At 41.1% G+C, this 24606-nt stretch overlaps 1 protein-coding gene across 7 annotated transcripts in view; it reads right to left on the bottom strand.

Moving 5' to 3' along the window:
• Positions 1 to 24606, bottom strand: part of CDH20 (cadherin 20) — a 233945-nt gene that overhangs the window by 52964 nt on the left and 156375 nt on the right. For 2 of the 7 annotated variants that reach the window (XM_017867130.1, XM_017867131.1), the window contains exons 2-6: positions 14147 to 14278; positions 12932 to 13327; positions 4226 to 4520; positions 3216 to 3335; positions 530 to 697 (exon numbers count right to left, since the gene is read on the bottom strand). In XM_017867130.1, the coding sequence (XP_017722619.1) occupies positions 530 to 697; positions 3216 to 3335; positions 4226 to 4520; positions 12932 to 13177 (829 nt within the window). In that variant the 5' untranslated portion in view covers positions 13178 to 13327; positions 14147 to 14278. Of the gene's footprint in view, positions 1 to 529; positions 698 to 3215; positions 3336 to 4225; positions 4521 to 12931; positions 13328 to 14146; positions 14279 to 24606 lie in introns of those variants that run through there. The other 5 variants (XM_017867133.1, XM_017867128.1, XM_017867132.1 and 2 more) reach the window with 4 other exon arrangements.

Below are 24606 nucleotides of genomic sequence, written 5' to 3'. Positions count from 1 at the left end.
TTGTGGCCTTCACGCCCTGTGCTCTCACCAAACAAGTGCTTGGTACCTACTGGAATGATTGGTGAAGATTGTCACATGGGTGGATGTGTCCATCTGCAGCTTTGGCTATCAGTGAATGCATTCTCGATGGATCAATATTGCCCCTGGGGCAAAATAGGTTTGCAGGGATGTGATGAAAGAAATTTCAGCTATTACTAGTTTGTGGCCCACTAAAGGTCAGTTCTACCCAACAAACCTTATTCCTTAGTATTGCATTTTATGTAGGGTGGGTGGGAATGGAAATCAGGAAACAAAGTAAAAAGATTCCACAGGGAGGAGAAAATGGAAACAAAATGTTTGAGAAATCCTGGTTTAGCGAAATGGGAAGCTGGAACCCTGAAGGGAAATAGTTATGCGAGAATTGCATGATGAATGTAAGAAAGTAATCTATAGATAATTGAACTTAATGAGGAAACTCAAACTGGCCTTTCTCCCGCACCTCTGTAATTTCTGGGCCCGAGGTCTGTGCTCTCTTGGATTAGGTACTCACTCTGAGGAAAGCGGGGTGGGTTGTCATTGACATCTGAGAGGGTGATGTTGACTGTTGTGGTCCCAGCTAATCCTCCAAGCTGCCCTCCCATATCCTTGGCTTGGATAATCACTTCGTAGTATTCTTTGGCTTCTCTGTCCATGTTCATGAGCGCTGTCCTAATTACACCTGCAGGATAGAAATGACTTTGTTTTTAAAAATGAAACCACAGGACCAGTTTTTAAAGATTGGTTTCTAGGTGTCTCCCTGGTGCACTGTTAATGCCTAGAAGCGAGGTGCAAGTCACCTGTGCTTTTAAATTTGAGGTAAGAAATCTCAACTTCAAAAATGGGCTGTACTGAAATCAGTGGTGAATGAAAACTATTTTACTCCAGAAGGAAGAGCTCAGAGGGCTGGTTTCTTCTGGCAGCATTACTGAAAGTGAACAGGAGGTGGCAGCAGTGTTTCTCTTACAGATCTGGGAAATTGCAGTCCAAGGCGATTTCTGACAGCGCTGTCTCAGCAAGGAAAACCAGGGTCTTTGGGTCCAGAAAACAAAGCGTCATATGTCTACAAATCTGTGAATTTAGATAATTCTCCCTCAGTTTCTTCAGCCCCTAGAGCCCTTGTTGTGTGAATGGCTCTTCTTTAGGTAACTCATTCCTGCATCTTCTTGCCTCCCTACCACCTGTAAGCAGGGTTGGAATTCTAATTGGATTTTCCTGTTGTTACATATTCATTCTGTTTTGTGATATTCTTCTGTTTACCTCTGTGCTTTACTGAATTCTGTGAGCTAGGACATGAAAGATGCTCTGTGAGCTGTTTATTTTTACCATGCATAAGAGATGAAGTTCCCCAGACAGCAAGCAGCAGATACGGTTTCACTTAAGAAGAGGGGCCTACACTACAATCCGTTGAAATGTGTTGTGATCCTGCCACGCCTGTACAGTAATGTTTTATCTCCCCTTTAACCCTTCAGCTTAAAAAAGTTGACTTCTATACACTCTAGGCAAAGATTAAAGACTTATTTACTACAGCTTTACAACATGACTCTTGGCTAGGTAGACCTTTTGCATGAAAATGGAAGGGATTAGGAATAATAATCCACCCCAGTTTACTCCTATAATGTATATATTGCATTATAGCAATAACATTCTCAAGTGGTATATGCAGCATTTTCCTTTTTAAGAGGCCCCCCATGGGCACAGCAATAACTATCTGTTCATGTATTTTGACCTTAACACTACAGATGCCCCGGGAGCTGTCAAAATAATGTAAGACTCTTCTTAGGGATATAAAGGACACATTACCCTCTTCCTCCCTGTATTTTTCCTCCCTGTGGGCACCCTTCATCTCTTCATTCTCCCCCTTGCCCTTAGTAGAATTGTTAAAGTTACTGTTTTATAGAAGTTCCTAACTGCAGTCTTTTTTCCTTCCTCCTCCTAATTTACACTCCCTTACTACTTTTATGATACAGTTTTCTGAATGTCTGGTTTCCCTCAGGACTTCTGGGAAAAGATTCGATCAGGTTGCTAATAATAGAAATGTATTTTTTCTTTTTCAAGTAAAGAGGTGGCTTTGAGTGTTCACCATTAACTTTATTCTGTGGCTGTTTCTTTACTCAGGTTCCTTGTTAATTAGTCCTAGGTCCCATGTTTACCCTCATATAAAATGGAAGTAATAATACTTCCTATATCTTTTGCTAGTTTACAAGATTATTGGGAAGTTCAAATATGGCATCATTTATGAAAGTATTTAATAAGAGGGGAAGCTTGGCACAGGTATAAAACAATGACATCACAGTAACTTTGCCAAGCTCAAACATATTAAATGAAGTCTTTCATACATCCAAACATAAATTCTGTAGCCAAAGCTCTTGGGTAAGACAGAAATAAATAAGCAAACAAAACACCAAACTTCTGTTTGTCATTTTCTGCCACATTGCTCCTCACCCATTCAGTTCTCTCTGATGTCCTCCCTGTGAGAGCTTCCCAATCAGGACCTGCGTTTTGGGGACCACATCCCACATGGTCTTTCCTCCCTCATCAAAACCTGTCTACCCCAGCAACCATTCATTTTGGACTTCACTGCTGAGTGCACAGTGGTTGGTTTAATAGAAAGAACATCAGACCACATGTCAAGAGACCTCTCTACACTAGATGAGCTTTAGTAGCTCTGTTTTGCAATTGCTTTATCTGTTAAGCAAATGGTGTCGGACTGGATGATTCCCCCAAGGCTCTTTCCAGTTTCACAATCAATGCTTCTATTTCTCTAATGACCCAGATGAAGTGTCAATCCTCTTGGGTCTTCATGGGGTTATAAAAGACCTTAGTCCCTGGGAATAAATATAACCGTAGGATTTTTTGAAGGCTAGTGGGGAGCTACTTTGTGTGTGTATGCAAAGGGGCTTTTTGCCTCTCCATTTAGACACTGCCCATTGTCTATGCATAGCTCTTATATTCTTCTGTTTACCTCTGTGCTTTACTGAATTCTGTGAGCTATATCTTTTGCTAGTTTACAAGATTATTGGGAAGTTCAATAATCAGGGCAGTGCTAGTTTGCTCTCTTAATCCTAAAGCTTATAGCAATCTTCTCTGGTTAATACGCTCCCTGGAGAGTCCTTGAAAAGGAGAGTTGGGTCTGTCATAGCAGTAGTTATAAATTATCAGGGAATAAACACCACTGACTCGACCCTTGCATCAGATACCTGTTTTAGAGTCCACAGAAAAATATGGCTGGCCCTGAAGAATGCTGTACACCACCCGGGCACTGTTGCCGTAGGTCGGGTCATCTGCATCCGTGGCTGTCACTTGGATGACAGAGGTACCTGGGGAAGAGAAGTAGAAACCTGTTCAAGTGTAATAACTAAAGGCTGGATGCAATCCTGAACGGTCCATCTTAAAGCATTTGCAAATGTGTTTACTTCATTGGGAGAGTCCCCTTTCTTGGTCAAGCTTCCATAACTCTTACCTTGTACCTGTTTAGTAGGGATGACGGTTATTTGTGCTTTAAATTCTGAATGACTGGTAAGAACACAGCCTTTGGGCTCTTCATTGCTTTTTTTTTTTTTTTTTTTTTTTAGATGGAGTCTTACTCTGTCACCAGGCTGGAGTGCAGTGGCGCACAATCTCAGCTCACTAAAATCTCTACCTCGTGGGTTCAAGTGATTCCCCCACCTCAGCCTCCTGAGCTGGGACTACAGGTGCGCACCACCACACCAGGCTAATTTTTTGGTATTTTAGTAGAGACAGGGTATTTAGTAGAGATGGGGTTTCACCATTTTGGCCAGGGTCTCCTGACCTTGTGATCCACCTGCCTCGGCCTCCCAAGGTTTTGGGATTACAGGCGTGAGCCACCGTGCCCAGCCCTATTGCTCTTTTGATAATAACAAAACATTTCTCCCTTATGAAACAAATATTATTCAAGCATTTATTGATTTATCTGTCTAGCTAATATTTTGTTTTTAAAGAATCAGAACTAAAAAACAATAATAGGCTTATTATTATTGTTACTCGCTCTGTTTGATTCCACTGTTTAAGTAGCTTCCTGCCAGCCACAGGGCTTGGTCATCATTTTTGGTTGCTTTATAATTTGTGAGCTGCTCCTGTCATGCTCTTCTGTTCTGAATATATGTGTACCTGCATGTGTGTGTGTGTGTGTGTGTGTGTGTGTGTGTAGGAGGTGCTGTTTGTGAAAATCAGCGAGTCACCACCTTACCCACTGGGGACATTTCTGGCACAGTGGCGACATAAGGTCCATCTAGGAACTTGGGCTCGTTGTCATTGATGTCTTGAATTTTGATGATGAACTCTGACTCTGGCTCCATGGGCCTGCCCGTCCGCCTGTCTAGGGCTTGAGCCCTTAAAGTATACTGGGCTCTTTCCTCTCGATCGAGTCTCTGAATGGCATGGATGTCTCCTGTGGTGTCGTCGATGGTAAACACGATGCCAGCACCTTCTCCCGAGAGGATGTATTTGATGGATCCATCTCCCCTGTCCATATCTGAATGAAGCTGGGAGAGGAAAGCACCTGATTCTCATCATGGATGTCAATAGGTGTCAGAAAACACATTGATTTTCAGTTTGTTACAAACTTATAACCTCCCTTTACATAAGGAGATTTTTTTTTTTAACTCAAATGTTTAATAAGTCTGTCTACAAAGAACTAGTATGCATTGGACACGACTATGTCAAGAAGTAGATGTAGGTTGATGAATAAGTAAAATTTTCCATGACACATTCTGTATCCTGAACTTACCATTATTTAAACAAAATTATTCTCCCTGATAAGTATAGAAAACAGGAACTCTGGAAAATGAAGATCCCCAAAGTTAGAATAAGAACAAGTTTCATAAGGAGGAATCCTACCTTTCCATTTAAGAAAAATAAAAGTAAAATAAAATGGATAAGCCTAAACATGTTAAAATGAAGAAATTGCCATAATTTTTGTAGTATCAAACAGTTTTACGACAATTCAAGTTGGCTGATAAGCTGATGGAAGTAGTTTATAAAAAGGTTAAGGGCACTGCAGTGGGAAAAGTGAATGACCTCTGTGAATTCTTTCTCATATTCTGTGTTCCTAGTTCTGTAGTTTCATTCAGTAGGACTGGGCTTGTGTTTCAGGCGTCAAATGGAATTTAACTGCTGGTTGTGATTCTTTACATCAGTATGTGTCTCCTTTAGATGGGACTGGTTCTTGGGTTCATAACTCAGTCACTTAAATCTATATGTGGATGGTTGAGTTAGGGACATGCTTTTATCTGACCATGCAGCTATATTCCCTCTCAGAATCCTTTTTTTTTCTTTTTTTTGAGACAGAGTCTCGTTCCATCGCCCAGGCTGGAGTGCAGTGGCATGATTTTGGCTCACTGTAACCTCCACCTCCCGGGTTCAAATGATTCTCCTGCCTCAGGCTCCCAAATAGCTGGGATTACAGGCATGCACCACCATGCCTGGCTAGTCTTTACATTTTTATACAGAGGGGGTTTCACCACATTGGTCAGGCTGGTCTCAAACTCCTGACCTCAGGTGATCTACTACCCACCTCGGCCTCCCAGAGTGCTGGGATTATAGGTGTGAGCCACTGCACCCAGCCAGAATACTTTTAATAACTCTCAAAAGGAGTCCAGGAGTACTATATTTTTAAAATCTCAGGCCTATAAACATATTTCTGCATCTATAATATCTACTTAATTGCAGATAGTATTATAGGTGTCAAGAACCCTGTAATTTTGAGTAACCCTTATAGGTAATGGTCTCTTTCTAAAGGTGGTAACAAAACAATTAGTTAAATGTAGTCAGCCACTCCGTTGTCGCCTGGGTTGTTAGCACTTTGCATAGTCCAGGGTGAAGTTCATGAGATTAGTTCATAAAACAGCCAGCATTAGGCCTGGGGCAGGGAGGCCAATGTATCTGGCCTGAACACTGTCTAGGCCAGTTATAAATTCAGGGCCCTTGATGAGTTATTTTATGTTTATAACCATTAATTTCCTTATAAATGTGAGGACAACACTCATACTTATTCTGAAGGGTCACTGGGATCATTAGAGATTAATGAACTGGAGACACCCAGCACAGTAGTTTTCCCATCATAGGAAGGCCATAAATGGTGCCAGCCATGATACACGTGAATGGAGAAAAGGGTATTAGCACACTCAGCTCTTCTCTGCTCCCTAGAGACCTCCAGGAGGGTGGCAGAGAGGAAAAACAACCTGTTGGCTTTTTTGTTATGCATAGTCTCCTGGTAAAAGCTGCAGAAGGCCGCCTGAAGCATGGTTGAGACAGTGTTACTCTGAGGATTAAACGGCATGAACACCAATAAAACACCTGCAAATGCATCCACAACAGCCTCCAACAGGGATGGGTTTGGAGGCTGTGGCTGGCTTTGAGCTGAACTCAGATTGACTCACGGCCAAATCATGCAGACAACGGTTTTGCTGCCTGGAGGAACTCAGCTGTGTCTTATCTAGAAAAGGGAACTAAGGGAATAAAACTGACCGAAAAAATAGTTGTGGACTTTTTTCTACTTATTTTATTTAGAATATGAAGTTCTCACATTTCCTCATTTTGTATACAGTATTTTCTTTTTTCTTTCTTTCTTTCTTTTTTTTTTTTTCCAATCCAAATCTTCTGTTTATGCAGTTATAAACAGTAGAGGTGCCCAACTCTTGTGTAGAATAGAAAGCCATTTCATTTGGACCTGGGTACAAAGAAATGAAAATCTATTCCATTGGGAACTGTGTTCTCAGGCAGAGGAACAGAAGTGTGGGCAGAACAAGGATTTCAGAAGGTGTTTTAAATTTAAAAAATGTATATGTATGCATATAGGTGTATGTTTACATATACAACAGTGTATGTAATTTTATGGCATGGTGGCATAGGACTTTTAATAAAATTGGTTTAATTTAGGGCACTGCTGATTATGTAGGGAAGGAAAAATAGAAGCTGACAGAGGGCCACCCCAGGACTGTTCCGAGGTACTCTATGTATCCAATAAAACCTTTTGTTCCGTGATCCTTGAATTACTCAGCACACCTGTGATCCCAGCAGGCGGCAGGTAAGCCTGCTTTAAGCATTTTAAGAAAGGACAGCAGCAGAGCTCACGGCAGGGCGCCCCTGACTCCTAGGAGCTGGCTGGTGCCACGTGGAGTCTGGGCTGAGGCTCGGGTGTGAGGCCTTCGCTTTCCGTGTGACCTTCATCTTGTTGTGGCCTGATGTCTTGTAAGTGCATAATGAAACTGTTTTGGAAGAAGGGTCGGAGGGAGGGCGAAAGTTCCGTGTGGATGGTGCTAGCCCTGGAGCGGCCGGCCGTGGTGGCTCAAGCCTGTAATCCCAGCACTTTGGGAGGCCGAGGTGGGCGGATCACGAGGTCAGGAGATCGAGACCATCCTGGCTAACATGGTGAAACCCCATCTCTACTAAAAATACAAAAAAATTACCCGGGCATGGTGGCGGGCGCCTGTAGTCCCAGCTACTCCGGAGGCTGAGGCAGCAGAATGACGTGAACCTGGGAGGCGGAGCTTGCAGTGAGCAGAGATCGCGCCACTGCACTCCAGCCTGGGTGACAGAGTGAGACTCCGTTTCAAAAAAAAAGAAACGAGTTAGGAGCACTTTTCCAGGAGGTTTGGAGCGCTGGTCTGCACGTGCAAGTGTGCACATGAGCAGGGCAGGAGAGGGAGAGGAAGGGAGGAGGGGAGAGGGAAGAAGGTGGGGAAGGGAAAAGGAGGAGGGAGGGGGTAGAGAACACCCCCAGGGAAGCAGGAAGCTCTCCACTTTGAAGCGTGTCAGGATCTGCTTACACAGAGGTGGTTTCTGAGGCCCATAGGCCTATCAGTTCGAGGTCTTGTCAGGGAACAAAACTCAACACCTGGTTTCAGCAGGGAGAATTTGGAGTGGAGGACTGAAAAGCCAAAAGGAAGCACCGAGGCATCAGAGAGAGAGCGCAACTCCAGGAAAAACAGCCAGTGCCCCTCTGGCTGGGGCAACACAGGACAGAGGTGGGGATTCTGGGATCGGCAGGTTTGGAGGGGAGCCCCTTGAGGCTGGGCCTGAGACCCCTGAGGAAGGAGGGCTGCCCCTTGGGCTGGGGCCTCAGGAGCTTGGAGGAGGTGTCCCTGTTCCCTGGGATTCACACCTCTTAGAAGTAGGTGTGATGAGGAGGAGCAAGTCACTCTTCCCTCCTCCTGCCTCCTGGGCTCCCTCTAGTACCTTCTACAGGCAGGCAGAACCTACCTGGGAGAGGAGCTGGTTGGAAGAGGAGAAATTATGGCTTGGAGAGTTTCAGCCCCAGTACCCAAAGCAGAGTGTGGAAAGATGAGCATGGGTCTGAGAGACACCAGCTTAATAACCCATGCAGCAGTGCACATTTAATATTCCGCTTTACCAGCCATAGAATACACATTTGGTTTCAAAAATTGCAAAGAACAGACATTAACAGCTTTTCTCCAAGTCACTCAGCAAATCGGCAGTGTAATAAAAATGTGTTTTATGTTGATCCATATTTAATTCAACTAACACTGACTGTGTACCAGCTATTTGGAGGAAGGTAAGAAGCTTCCGAGCAGAGTCAGCAGCACAGTTACGTACATCTTGGGAAAATACTTCAGGCAGAATAAGACAAGTGAATGTCTCATTTATCCTAACCATTCTTTAGTCTTTAAGATCTTCAGCCAAAGGAGTAGTGAGTGATGGGAAGTACAAGCAGGTTCTGAAGAATCTTAGCTGATTTAGGATTTCGAAAACAAGAATGATGTTCACTCTTTTTGTCATCTTTCAGAGTGCCTTGAATAGTTTCGAGAATGCAGTGAGTGCTTACAATTTGTGGTCAGGCAGCTTCCACATAGTTGTTAACCTCGGCATGATTTGGACCCACAAATTCGTGCACAAGCACAAGCTCTCAGCATCCCTCTCTTTGCATATGTCAATATAATCTAGCTTTAACTCGACACCGCCTTGTCCCTGGAAAGCCCAGTGTGGATTTTGTAAGGCCATACCAATTACAGCTGATAATTGTTGCCATACTCCTTTCTGAAATAAGCAAATAACTTTGGCAAGCTCTCTAAACAGACATCTTCTGGAGCTCAAGGTGACAAGCAGAATGCCCCTGGGTAAAGAGAATGAAAGGGGATGAATTCCCTTTCAAAAGAAAGTAAAGGGGAAAAGTGTCTGGGTAAGTGAATATATGATTATCTTCTTCATGTAGAGGTAACACATGCAGGGTAAAAATCTTCGCTTGGTTGCTGGTGTGAGGATTGGGTCAGATGACTGTTGAGATGAATGGGTGTCTTGTATCTTGGTTGAGGTTATTTGGAAAGGGCAAGCACTAATTGTGAGTACTCAAGGGTGCTACACAGCTAAGAACTACCCAGCGTCAGAGATAAAGGGTTCAGGAAGCAGCCTGGCTCAGATTCCTGATCCCTCCTAAACACCACTGACTCCTGTGTGTATCCTCTGGGCTTAGCCTAAAGCCACTGGCCACAGACAAGGCAATGTAAAGGAAAGCCGGTGCTTTGGGGTAGGAGCAATGTATATTTCAGCCCGGGCTTTCCCTGCTACCTTTGGTGTAACTTTGGGCAATGAACATGAATAACCTCTCTGAGCCTAGTTCCCTGTGTTATACTCACCTCACAGCATTGTTATGATGATTAAATGATCTGCTTTGATGTGAATGTGACCGACACATGGTACTGTGGCAGTCCAATAAGATGTTAGCTACCTTTTTCTTCTGCACTCTTTGTGGCCAGTTCTGTGCCCAAGTACTCAGCGTCAGGGACGTGTGGACAAAGTTGGGGAGTGGCGTCTCAATTTCTACCCTTGGGAGGAGGCAATAGAGCCCTAAATTTTATGTGCACATAAGTAATTACTGAAAATTGCTGAATACAAACATACTCTTTTCTTGAACTTAGCAGTGACCATGTATGTCTATTTGGAAGAAATGTTATATAGATATGGAGAAGCTAGAAGTCTTTGGAATTCTGAGTAGATGCAAGATGTGTTCATGATAGAATTGTCTGATTTTAAGCTAAAACTTTGAGAATTTGAATGTGGCCTGATGAGCGGAAGTCAGGGCTTGTCCTGGGCAGGGCAGCAGCGTGGGCACGTGTGGGGTCAGGGACAAACATGGTATGTGTGGCAGAACCAGTTAAGGAGGTCCAGCTTGATTGGGATGAGGACATGATTTGAGAAATTGTGTGAGAGGGCTGAGTGAGGTAGGAGGAAGTCCTTGAACTGTATGCTAGGAGCTCTGATAGCATTCAAGAGCTACAGTGCTTTCTTAATCAGAGGAGCAACATGATGGAAAGGGTGCTTCAGGGAGAGGAATGTGCTGAGCACCCTGGAGGAGGGACGGGAAGAGTCTCTCTACAGGAAGACAGGCAGCACCGGCTTAGTTAATCTAATCAGGAAGAACAAAGGATCATGGTCATGACAGAGCCTAGAGAGGAGGAGATGCATCCGAGAGAAACTGGCAGGAAAATATTGGCAGATGTGGGGACCGATTGCATGTGAAGGATAAAGGAGATAAGGAAAGGAGAAGTCAACAAAAACTCACAGGTTTTGAGGCCAAGGGATTTAAAGCTGCATTAGGTATTACTGAACTGTTGAGTTCCCACAATGAACTCCTTAAACTACTGTTACTGTTATCACTGTTAATACTATAGCTACTATAGTACTATTTACTACTACAGGTTAAGGGTAATTAAAATTTTACTCTGGATTGAGTACTGTGCAAAGTGCTTTACATGCATTAGCTTATTTAATCCTTACTACCCAGTGAGACCTTCATTTATTAAATATCATCTTGAGCACCTTCTACAAGATAAATGCTGTGTTAGGTCTTAGGGATAAAACGGGAGCAATGTTCTTGCTTTCACTGAGCTAGTTTTAATCAGAGGCTTCAGAAAATAAACATGTAAATAAAAAAACAAATCAAGTATGGTGGTTGTGATTAGGGCTGTGAAAGAGAGTCTAACAGAGGGGCTTGCCTTAGAGAATGGTCAAGGAAGGCATGAGAGAAGCCAGCGGAAGGGCATTTCATTATGGGGGAGCAATAAAGGCAGTGCTTGCCAGGTTGCAGGAAGTGCCGAAGGTCATACCCCTGCAACAGGAGAATGAGGGAGAGAGTAGCATGGGCCGTGGGTGGGTGCCAGGAGGCAGGCTGATCCAGAAAGGAGTGGTCTTGTAAGCTGTGGAGAGGTGTCTGGAGGATTCAACGCACAGTGGAAAAACGTTGGAGAGACGTAAGTAGAGGAGTGATATGATCTGACTTAAATTTTAAACAGACCGTGGTGGAGAACAGATTGGAGGGAGGTGCAGGTGGACATGAGGAGACTGGTTGGGAGGCTAGGTATTTGCCCAGGTGACAGATGATAGTGGAAGCAGGGATAAGAGAAATGCAGGATTTGGGGTTGATTCTGGCATAGGACTAGCAGAATTTTCCGAGGGAGAGAATGTGCGGGCAGGGAAAAGGGAGGAATGATCCCTGGGTCTCTGGTTTTAGGAACTAGGTGATGGATGGGTGATGGGGCAGACTATGTTTAGGAGAAAAAAAGAAGAGTTTCTTACTGGACACACTGCACTGGAAAGGCCTATGAGTAAAAAATGTGGAGATGTCACATATGCAGTAGGATTTATAACCCGAAGTGGTCTAAGCCAGAGATAGAGGTTTTGCATTCCCTGGCATAGACATGGCATTCAAAACTGCAGAGGTGGCGAGTTCACCCAGGGAATGAGTGTGTGGAGAAGAGGCTGGGGCAAAGCTGACAAGCCCACCAACAATTGGGGTCAGGTGGAAGGAGAGGACCCACAAACACGGCTGAGACAAAAGAAGGAAAAACGAGATTGTGAAGGTCATGGCACAGAGAGGACAATGAGTCAAGGGGAGACAGGTCATCAGTGTCTGAGGTTGTGACTGGGAGGTGTCATAAAATGAAGCCATTGGATTGGGCAGTAGGGAGGTCTTGAGAAACAATGAAAACACAGCTTTGGGTCAGTGGTGGGGACTGAAGCCATATACCTGGATTAAGAAGTAAGTGGACACTGGGGAAAGAGCTTGGGTAGACAATACTTGAGAAGGAGTAGTTCTCTCATCCTCGTCATTCAAATTTGAGGAAGCCGAGGTGAGCAGGGCTTGGTGACCTGTCCAAAGTCACTCTAGAAATTGCAGGACTGGGCTTTGAACCCACCTGTGTTTGAATCTGAAACCCATGCTCCCAGCCTCTATGCTAAACAAGCGTTTAAGTTACCATTTGAATGAATTATTTTTTTCTAATTAGTTCCTTGTCTCCCATTCTCTCTCACTTGGTTGCTTTCACAAAATAGTCTGTAATTAACACCCCAATAAAGTAAACACAGGAAAAATTCAGGATTAAAGATGAAATAATGATAGATTAAATCAAGAGAATTCACATATAACATTTATAAATATATTTATTGTCTCCAGCTATCCTAAAGCTCATGCTAAGATCTTCTGAAATGAAAATGTTTTATTTTATTTTTTTCATTAAATTTGCACCTCAGGCAATACCTCTGGAAATGCTCTGAAAAAAACCCACAAAAACACAAAGCAGAAAACCCTGTACTCTTCTTGCATTTCCACATTTCCCTCTTCCCCATTCTGTCATTCCCAGACAGCAGCTGCTGCCTCTTTTAGGACTTGAATAGCTCTTGCAGGGTCTGAGCCTTTTCTTCCAAATCCCAGTTCCCAGTTTTTACCATTCATAACAGAGACATGGACAAGGAAATAAATCTTTTCTTTCTGACTGGTATCTGACAAAGCGGAAGTTACATTTTAGCTAGGTGTCAAGTAATGTACCACTTGTTCCAGTTTCTCTCAGGCCTCAGATATAGGCTACGTGAACTTTCATATTCAATTCATATTCAATGTCAATATCCAATACCCGGGTCATTTCTACTTGGCATTTCTTACCTTGCCGACATACAAAGGGTCGGTCCCAGTGTACTCTTCCAGAACGAAAAACTGGTTCCAAACCCAGCTCCTTTTGGTCCGCTGATGTGACTGTGGCTTGTCTGACAGGAGTGCTTCTAATTCACCTTGTGGTGTTGGGGTACCCGAGAGAACGGTAGTCGTAAGGTCCATCAGTCCCCAGAAGTACAAGGACATGCCAAGTCCAAGCCAGTTCTTTGCATTGCTCATTCTACCAGAAGTCCACATGGGATTGCCAGGTTTTCAGAAAGTGGAGGAGAATTATGAGCAACTGGAACTTGAGTATTTTCCAAATAAAAAAAACACACAGTTTTTATCGGACACTTACGCTTCCCAAATGAGATCCCGCTTCAAGTCAATCTGCTTGAAGTTGACTTCCTGTCAAGTTAAGGAAAACACAATGTGATGATGTCAGGTTCTTTCCTGCAGGCGGGTTGCAGGTTTTCAAGAAATGTCAGTAAATATTCAGCTTTCTACTCAATGAGTTAAAAAATCATAACAGGTTATTGCTTTAGAAATGTGTGAGTAATAAATACTATTTTGATAATAAGACAACACATCTTGCTATAATTAATCCCAAACCTTTGGATATAGATTTGGTGGGAATAAAACTGAGAAATAAATTTCTTCTCACTAGTAACTTAGCTGGAGGGTTATGCTGTATTATTGATTGGTTTGAATTAATAGTGTGCTTTTTGAAGTATTTATGATCAGACAGCCTCTTAAACTCTTAAAAGCAGCATTCATTTACCAAATTTAGAGCTAATAACTAATATTTCCATTAGCCCAACTGCTTTTTTTTGCTTATTAAAAGAAAGGATAATCCAACTACCTTTTTTTTTTTTTTTGGTCACCCACAATGATCTTGTGCCTACGCTGTTATTGATAATGCTAGGAATCTTGAACTTCATTTATAAGCAGCCATGGATCACTTCTCAGTTTAATCATTTTCTGAGCTCATAGTGGATTTCAAGTTTCACACTCTGCTGCTTTGGCTCTGAAGCACTGATAGGGGCTGCTAATGTGACTTTTCTAGGATTTAAATGGTCAGTTAATCATTATATCCTTCACAACAGACTTTAAAGTGCTATTAGTCTTATGCTTATGGGAGCAAGCTAAGAGAATGTAGTCAACAAATTTCCTTTCTTGACCTGAAGGACTCATTTAGGCAAAGGGACTTCTACCCTGGGGACATACCTTTCTCAGTCAAACTTTTGTTGCTATGCAGTCACATTTAGCTTGTGACCTCACTCCTGGGCTTTGGCCTCATCTATCTTTTCTTCCCTTACTTGGCTTGGTTTAATGAGATGGCATAACACTCAAGTCAACCTGTCAAAACAACCAAAATGTCTTCCGTTGGTTTAATATTTTCACTGTTAATTTGAAGAACTGCTGTCATCTGAGAACAAATGTGTGTATTTGGAGATTGCAGCTCTATGCAACTAAATAACACTTCATTTCTACAAGTGGTTTGAAGTGAATGCATTGATGCTAACTCAGTTACTGCCTTCCACCTGTCGTCATCAGAACCGGTTTCAGCTTCCTCTCAAATACTCATGATTGAAATTTTAAAATATTTTATAATTATTTAATACAATATGCCATTTCATTTCTGTATAAGAAATCACTCTAATGAGAAATGATTAGGAGAAAGTAGCTGAGGAGACCATAGAATTTTTGTAACAGAATGGGAGGCTGTGCCTCTTAACGAGCTCCAGCTCTGAAGGCAGATTGATTGTTAAGAAAAAGCAAGCCAGGTGCCCCTTATTGAGGGCAATGTGTTTGCTAATAAAGAACAATGGTGCTGCTAGCAGGTGAGTTACCAAATATTCGCTGTTTTCTCTCTCTTTGGATGGTGGACATCTTCCCTTGGGAACAGAGAAACCCGATTCATGTTTCTCTGATCCCTGTCTACAGGGAGATATTCTGGAAGAAGGAACTTAACCCAGGAAATGAATTGATGAGAAAGATTAGTGAGAAATAGCTGTGCTGTTTTAGAGACCTAGAAGGCAGACTAAAGGACATTGCCAAAAAAAAAAAAAGCCACTGCCAGAATACTGTGATTAGTAAACCATAAAAGCAACATTCTGTATATTGTAAGACACAACATATCTATAATTCCTCAAAGTGCATTAGACTTAAGAGGTAGTTTGGTTACTGGTTCTATCTTCATTACCTCTGACTGATTTACTTGTATGAATTTCAGTTTCCTCATCTATTAAGCAGGGACAATAATACTTCCACTTACCTCACTGGACCATCACAAGAATCTGATGGGATCATGCAGGCAAAAGTGCCCTGTAAATGACTAAGGTACCAACCGACATTTGAACAGTCAGATCAGGTGCGTAGGTCATATGTAAAAATCATGTAGCTAAGCCAGAAGTATCTATTTTATGGGTACCTTTGGGGCCAGAATTCTAAAAGGGCTTATAATGTATATCTGTTATTTTTCAGATCTCTACATCTGTGATAAGTACCGTCTGGTACCAGATTCTGGCTCAGTTTAATTCTGTAATAACCAAACACTGACATTCCGTCTGAGGAGATTTAATGAAGGGCTAGCTATTAGAAAACTCTTCAATGGTAGAGAAAATTATTTTGTGGATTGCGTTGATTAAAGCTAGAACTCACTCTGTCTCTCTCTCTCTCTCTCTGTGTGTGTGTGTGTGTGTATGTGTGTGTGTGTATGTGTGTGTGTGTATTCCCTTTAATATCTTTGTTTCTTACCTATATTTTGCCTAAGCACACATGTCTGTTATTTTCTCTGGCTAGTTGTAGCAACTTGCTTTGAATCTAAGAGTGCCTGTGCCTGCATGTGTGGTACGTGCAGATGTCTCCTCTCCTGCTTCCACTGGCTACATTTTATGTACAAAATGAGATTTGAGGAATTTTAAGTAGTGTCTTTTATATTTCCGATTTCTAACAAACTAGGCATGTGTTCCTGCCAATTAAAACCCCCTATCCCCCTTACCTGAGGCATGATCTGAAGAGCTCAAGGAGAAAAGCTTTCTTTGAAGTCTGTGATGAATATTTTCTAGGCGGTCAGGTTGCCTCTGTTTTCATCTCCCTCTCTTTTCTACTTTGGGCTCCTACACAGTAGTGCAAATTCTTATTTTCCTCCCCTCCACTGAACACGTACAAAGGTGGCTGTGGGATCTTGACCTGGGGAACCCTTGGTGATTCTGTGAAAGCCGATGACTTTACACACCCAAAGTCACAAAGACCACAGTGTCATACCAACTCTTTCTGTCTTACATGACTTGATAGCAACAGTTGATGCAAAGCACTTTATTTCTTTCTTTTTTTTTTTTTTTTTTGAGACGGAGTCTTGCTCTGTCGCCCGGGCTGGAGTGCAGTGGCCAGATCTCAACTCATTGCAAGCTCCGCCTCCCGGGTTCACGCCATTCTCCTGCCTCAGCCTCCTGAGTAGCTGGGACTACAGGCGCCCACCACCTCGCCTGGCTAGTTTTTTGTATTTTTTAGTAGAAACGGGGTTTCACCATGTTCGCCAGGATAGTCTTGATCTCCTGACCTCGTGATCCGCCCGTCTCGGCCTCCCAAAGTGCTGGGATTACAGACTTGAGCCACCGCGCCCTGCCAAAGCACTTTATTTCTGCTTCCTCAGGGATGAGTGCATGAAAAAGACTCCCTGCCTAACTTTCTAGAAGGTAAAAGCTGGGTTATATAATAGTTGCATTGTTCTTTTCACAATTAGAGGTGTTTTTTTACAAAACAGTTCTATCAGAAATACTTCTCAGTTTGCATTTATTTTAAATGAGATGGTTCTCATATTCATGTTTTTTCCCTACAGGATTTGAATAGCAATAATGTGTTTGAGGTGGGCTAATTGCTGTTGTTCTTATAAAAGAAGATACTGATACATGTGTATTTGTATATATAGATCTGCTTTGGAAGACTACATATGCCACACGAAGAATAGATTAATGGAAATTGACTTCTGTGTTAAATGAGTCTTTTAAAAGTTTCCCCCTCATCCTCCCTAAAGAGAGAAAACAGCTTGGTAATGAACACAGTAGGGATAATTTAAAGTTGTACATAAAGTGTGCTCTCAGTTAATTGTTTATTTTGTTACTTAAATTCGTTGTGATATTTAAAATGTAGTGGGGAGGGATGGTTACTGCTTTTTCCTTGAAATGAACTGGGCTTTTATGGTCTTGCTCTGATTTCTTTCCTCATTATTCCAGTTTTCCTGAGCTTTTCATGGTTAATGCAAGTACTACTTAGCAAAGCTCAAATGACATCTCTATAGAAGCAGTCAATCGACTCTGTTTGTGACTCCATATAAGAAGACGGGATGTTTTAATGTTCTGATTTGGCCTAATGCCTTTAAGAGAGGTAAATGCAGACAGTAGTGTCATGGTTTTAAGAGCTAAACTTCTTAAACTATTTTTACTTATAGAAAGAGCCTCAAAAATGCACTTAAAAGAAAAGAGAGACTTTGTGGAGATCTTAGATAGTACAGTGAAACATGACAGTGTACTGTACAGTGCATCAACATTAAATCAGAATGCAACTTAATGTCATAATGCTATTCCACCTCCTAATCAAGGTTCTCTCTTGAGAAATAGCAACAAACCCATTTTACTTAGGAATTAAAATCCTTTTGTAAACAGTGCAAAACCCCAGAGAATGACACAGGTGGTCACGGGTGTAAATTGGAGTAAAAAGTTGTTCATGATTTCAATGTGTATGGTTCACAAACAATAATATTCCCATTGCAGAATCCCATAAAGAAAAAAGTTTTAGTGCTGTAAATACACTTTCAACATTCCTGGATTTGTTTGTGCTACTGACCAAAGTCCATCACTAGGGGTCTGTCTTGGACAGGGTGGATAGTATGGTTTTATGTGCTGAAAGGGGACACAGTTCTCTGAACGGAAGTTGTTTACATTTACTAAGTTTTTATTATATTTCTTCTGTACTCTGTACATAAGGATTTTAACTCCTAATCTAAGTGGGTTTGTTTCTGTTTCTCAAGAGAGAACCTTGATTGGGAGGTGGAATAGCCCTATGACATTGAGCTGTATTCTGATTGAATGTTGATGCACCTTATGATACACTGTCATGTTTTGTTGTAATAGCTAAGATCTCCATAAAGTCTCTCTTCTAAGTGCATTTTTGAAGCTTTTCCTGTAAGTAACAGTGATAGGTTGATTTTCATTTACTACAGAGGTTCTATCCATCACAGTTTCTTCTGGGACAGTCATTAGGTGAGTGTAAGCTCCATGGTGCCCTTTTGTGGTCATCAACTCACCAGCCCACCCAAAGCCACCCATCTGTGGAGGCAGCCAACTCCCAGCATGGCCAGAAGAGGTAGTCCAGGTACTAGATTTGCTGAATTTTGAGTTGTACTCTCACTTCCACTCCCCTACCTAACCCTCACCTGCCTCACCACACCCCTCCTCCCAACTTAACCTTTCTGAAATAAGATATATCTTAAAAATTAATGTTTACTTATTTAATGTTCTCATAGTAGGCTTCCCTCACTCCTCAGAGAAGCTGTTAATACGTTGATGGTGTATGCAGAACTGAGGGATTACAGTATTACATTTTTAAGAAATTGAACAGAAGAAGAAAAATAATACTTAATTTCCATGGAGATTTCTTAGGAAAGATGGTCACCACTCTTGCTTATTCTAATTCTCATTATTTTATCTTTCTATGAATTCCTTCTCCACCAAGTTCCTAAAAAATGGTGGCACTCCTGAGCCTAAAGGTTCAGCTGTTATCATGTTCACTCAGGCCATTGCCAGTTCTCTGAAATCTTTCCTTTCCCACCACTCATACTTATTTTCCCTCTCCTTCCCACCACCCTACCAGTTTATGCGAGAGTCCTGTTTTCTAAATGAAACTGGGAGCCATAAATGGAAGTATGGGGTGGATGTGGGTGAGGGGAAGGTATACAGTAGCTTAATTGAAGTTTAGGAACAATATCTCATTTTGTATAATGGTAGGGGTGTGTGTGTGTGTGTGTGTGTCTAGTAGAGCAAAAAAAAATTGGTAGTAAGCTTGAATTATATAATTAAGAGCCCTGGCTTTGAAAAACTTGGTCAGTCCCATAATAAAACTTGCCGTATGTTACCTACGTACGTGCTGACCCTCTAGCTATGAATTCCCTAGCTTGGGTCATAAATAAAGGCATTTTCACTTTAGAAATCCTTGCTCTAGAGTTCATGCCCAATTTCTCTGTGCTTTTCATTCTTGTTATAATCAGTTTTTGCAGTTCAGGGTGCCCTGTCTTTCTTTCCCTATCCGCCAAGGCTGGCAGATAGTTTCTTAGTGATCCTTTCACCCATACTTAGTATCTAGTAAATGTTTTAATCCTCAAGGAGTCAGGAAATTTTTGACCTACTTTACCCTTCCTCCAGTTTTCACTTTTAATCAAGCTAATGAAACTATAGCCCAGTCTGTGGGCAATTTCTCTGACTACAGTTAGACAAGAATGATCAATTTTGATTTCTGAGACTTGTTCCACATGCCTACTAATTTCTCGTTTTATGTGACATTTATAATTGCATTAAATCTATGCTCATTCTTTATAAAAAGCTTATATTTAAAATGAAATTATGTAGCTAACATTCTTCTTTGATAAGAAGTTGTAGGTAATTGCTACTCAGTGTTTTTTCTTATGACTTTGCCTTTGTACAGCGTTTTAGGAAGTTAGGAAAATCCTGTAGTTTTCCCTGGACCCATAAAAAAAATAATTCACAGGAAGAAGATTTTTTGGCAAAGGTAAGTTTGCTACCTAAACGTCAGACTTAAATCTTGAGTATCAATATGTTTGATCAAAGAATGGATTGCAAAGCCAGACAAACTTTAGTGAGTTTCAGCCCTACCTACCACTTACTATCTATGTAATCTTGAACAAGTGACTTCAACTCTTTACGTCTCTGTTTGTCATTTACAAACTGGAGGTAATTATAGACTCTGTCTCACAGGGTGATTGTAATTAACTGAGAAAAAAATATATATGAAACTCTTAGACATTTGAGAGATGGTTAAAGTCTAGTGCCTGAACAATAGTAGATGCTCAATAGATACTGGTTTCGTTTTCCTCCTTCAAGGAGTTTACAGTTTAGGAGGGAGATATTACCATTAATCCTAGTGATAGAAATAATAATAGGAATAGGCATAGGTATAAATACCATTATTAACAATAATAGTGTAGCAGCAGCAGCAACAACAGAAGCAATAACAGCAGAGGTAACGACATGGAGTGTTTACGCCAGGCTGTGTCAAGTAATTTACATTTACTTTGTCATTTAGTCTTTATAAGAATTCCACATTAAATGTTTTATTTCCTCATTTTACAAAGAAACAAACAGTAGTGTGCTGGGGTCAGCTCCTATCACCTTTCACCAGAGCCTCTCAATGCCTCAAAGCCTCTCACTTTCAAGGCCTCTCAATGCCTTGAAATTGGCCATGGTGTATTTATACCATGGGTATTGGCACATGCTACATAGGAAGAGGACGAACTGGAATTCTTCCTCAGAGCGACTGTACAAGATGTGCTTAGTACGTGACTGACTGTGGCACAGATCTGTTGGTGATGAAGGTTTACAGGACCCCGTAAAAACAAAATGCTAGCCCAGATCAGAAAAGGGAGAAATGATTTCCATCAGGAGGATAAAGGCTTAAGGGAACCTATGAACTAGACCCCGAAAAATAAAAGGGTGTTCCAAGTTAAAGAAAACGCAGATACCATGGTGCAGATACAGGATGCAAAGGGCCTGTCTGGGAGAATAATCATAATTTAATTTGCTTAGAGAATAGGGTCACTTCAGGAGACTGAGGAGGGGTGAGAGAGGCAAGACATCCAGACAAAAAGCACTAGCTAGGAGCTGGGGATATTGGATGGAAGTATTTGGAATATACTTGATAGTTCATAGTGAGCAACTGAAGGTTTTTGAACATGCCAAAATAATGTTGGGCCAGGCGTGGTGGTTCACACTTGTAATGCTAGCACTTTGGAAGCCTGGATGTGGGGAAGATTGCTTGAGGCTAGGAGTTCAAGACCAGCCTGGGCAACAGGGCAAGACCCTGTCTCTATTTAAAAAATATATATGTAAAAAAAAAGTAAAGTTAGTATGATACTAATGTATATGGGCAATGGCATCCAAGGCCATATAAATGTAAAGAAAAAAAAGAAAAAGGGGAACAAAGTCATGTTGATAAATCTCTGTTTAGTAGTGTTTCTGGAGAGAAGGTGGGAAAATCAGTTGAGAGTTCAGGGAAAATTGGTAAGGAGAACTTCAACCAAGGATCCAGGGGAGGGAAGAATTGGCCAGATGTCTGAAACATCAAGGAGGCAGAGTCTCTAACACTTGCAAACTAACTGGATAAGAAGAAAAGTGGGAACTGGACAAGATGAAGCAATCATGACTTAAACTTCTGTGCCTGGGATGGGGCAGGAAGTTGGGAGGAGGTGCTAGTTAGAGCCAAGGTGATAAATTTGGTTTTATATGCAGGAATAACAAATTCATCATTCTACGTCTGATTAGTTAAAGAGGCAAGAACTTTCTCTTTTTAGTCTAACACTTCAAAGTGGCTTGGGGCATAACGAATGTGAGCTTCTTTCTCTTAGAGCACATCTCACCCCTCCCTGAGATACAGCTCTGAATCCAGCCTCCCTGTCCTGGTGCTGTACCTGGACGTGACTTCTCTGTGGCTAACCTGGTAAAATTTATCTTTAACTTCAACTTAGCTAGGATTTTTTTGATTTGTCCACTTCTCGGATCTTATTTACTTTACACAATCTCCTGTCACACTAGAATAGTGGGTGTGTTATTTTTCATTCTTCTAATATGTACGAAATGAACACCTAGAAGACCACTAGCTAGGAGCTGGGGATATTGGATTGAAGCATTTGAAATAAGCTTGATAGTTCATAGTGAACAACTGAAGGTTTTTGAGCATGCCAAAGTAATGTTGGGTCAGGCATGGTGGGTTCATACTTGTAATCCTGCACTTTGGAAGGCTGGGTACGGGGAGAATTGTTTGAGGCTAGGAGTTCAAGACCAGCCTGGGCAACAGGGCAAAACCCTGTCTCTCTTTAAAAAATATATATGTAAAAAAATTAATATGATACTAATGTATATGGGCAATGGCATCTGATGCCATATAAATGTAAAGAAAACAAAAGAAAAGGGGGGCAGTCTGTTCAAGAAAAAGAAAAATTTGCCTTTTAATGCCCTAACAAAACAAACCAAAAATCTCACTGATGTTTATTATGTATCTTGTTAAAGGAAAGTAAAATCTTCTCTTCTAATACATGCTTTCAGGAAAAAAATCTCTTTTAGAGCATAGTATATCATTTGGAATCAGGACATCGTGGTTTAAGACCAGTTCCAGCTCTGCCACTTGATGTGTGACATCCGGTGTATTGCTTAATCCTTTTGAGCCTCACATATGAGAATAATAATCTTCTTTAAAGGAGTATTACAGATTATCATGACCTAATACTATAGATTAAGTTGTGTGTGTGTGTATATATATATTTAACTTCTTACGTGTTTCCCTTTTTATCTATCTTCTCAAAGCAGTTTGTGCATTTTCTTTCCTGGCACTTCAGTATTCTGTATTGTAATTATTTACTTGTTTGTTTTTCCTCTATATTGTAAGCTCTTTGAAGACATAGGTAATGTCTTTTATCCATGTGTCTACGGGCAGTACTTGGCACATACTAGGTGCTCAGTAAATGTTAACTGTCAATGTATTTTTACACGGTAAAAAAGTATTTAACAGTTTAATGTTATTCTTTCTGCCTTCAAGCTTTTACTTTGATTTAATCATTGTATTCCCATACTGAGTTTAATGTCTGTTCACACCTGCAGCACATTAGTGAACATATTAAAAGGCAGAGATAAAGGCAATACAAAGTCAACCAAAGTCAAGAAAGCAGTGAGTTTTCACAAATGCTATTTTTGTTATTGAACAGAAAACATAATCCTTATGTGTCAGAAGTCTTCTACTGTGGCATCACTTGTAATGTAAAGTTAAAGCATCATTTGCAGAAGTACTTGGAAATCTTATGAGGAAATTGGGATTGAAAAATTACAGTGACCTATGTGAAAGGAAAATAAATCTTGGGATCCAAGATCTCTAAGTTAAAGGGAAAAGTAAATCTAGGAACTGCTTAGGGCAAACTTGCCTCCCATCCTATTCGAAATCATCCCTCTGATCACTGAGATAAATGTATGTATGATTCCCTCCTTTGAAAAGACTAATGAGAAACTCAAAAGAATGCAGCCATTTGTCTCTCACCTACCTGTAACCTGGAAGTCCCCTCCCTGCTTTGAGTTGTCCCGCCTTTCTGGACAGAACCAACGTTCATCTTACATATATTGATTGATGTCTTATGTCTCCCTAAAATGTATAAAATCAAGCCGTGCCCTGACCATCTAGGGCACATGTTGTCAGGACCTCCTGAGGCTGTGTCACAGGCACGCATCCTCAACCTTGGCAAAATCAACTTTCTAAATGAACCAAGACCTGTCTCAGATATTCGAGGTTCACACCTAATAATATATAATATTGTTAAGTTAAAGGGATGTGACCATCAAAGTTATCTCTGATGGCTTAGATTTTAACTTTCTTAATGTGGGGGAGGGAAGGTGATATGAGAAGATCTTTTTTCCTCTAATTCTTTTCAAGGTCAGTCTCCACCTATTCTTTGGTAATTCCCTTTTTCTTGAACCTGTAATCTCTTCATTAGTCCAATCCTCAGTATAAGACTATATTTACATCTCCTTTTAGAATGTTTTTATTCTACCCTTACATTTCAATGACAGCTTTTCCAAGATAGACTTTCACCATGGAAGTCTGTGATGAAAATTGCTCCACTGTCTTCTAGCATCTAGTGTCACTAATGAGAAAGTCCATGTATTTTAGCAAAATGGTAAACTACAAAGATATGGGACCCAAGAGAAAGGGGATCCCACATAGGAGACTGGGAAGGAGAAGGCCCAGGATAGCAGTTGCATCCCAGACTGTGAGTACAGCAGCCAGGTGAGGGGAGGGAGGGCTCCAGGAAAGAAAGAAAGTGTCGGAGTGACTGAGAAGCTTCCAGGATTTGGATAAATTATTGATAGGCACAGGACAGATTTTTTGAGCATTTGGGGGAAAAAATAGTGACATACACATAGAGAAGACAAGAAAAGAAAACCCTAGGCAATTGTTGACCAAGAAAAACACGAAGTTCTGTAAGAAAGGCATTAAATCTTCAGGTATAACTTTGCTCAGTAAAAAACAACATTTATCCATACTGAATAAACATTGGTTATTCTTTTAGTGAGTACTGAAATATAACTGTGTTGAAGGGTGAAGGAGGAGAGAGTGGATGGGAATATGTGTAAAAAGAACTAAGAGCTCAATTACCCTACTGGAACACCAACTGCTAATATGTAGAATAGGTATTTCAATAAATATATATAAGCATATGACTTAGAAATGTATTGGCAAATACTTGAATAAATAACTTTGGGGTTTACCTTTTGAGATTGGGTTTTGAGGTTGGAGCGGGGAATGGCTTTTCCTTTTATTATAAGTCTTTCAGAGCCATCTTGGGTTTTTTATTTTTTGGCCCATGCAAATATTCTATGCGCAATAAAATAAAAACTGACTCAAAAATTTAA

The sequence above is a fragment of the Rhinopithecus bieti genome, unplaced genomic scaffold (genome assembly GCF_001698545.2).
Source record: "Rhinopithecus bieti isolate Rb0 unplaced genomic scaffold, ASM169854v2 scaffold_2554, whole genome shotgun sequence".
Taxonomy (NCBI): Eukaryota; Metazoa; Chordata; class Mammalia; order Primates; family Cercopithecidae; genus Rhinopithecus; species Rhinopithecus bieti.
This window is presented reverse-complemented; position numbering and strand designations above follow the sequence as displayed.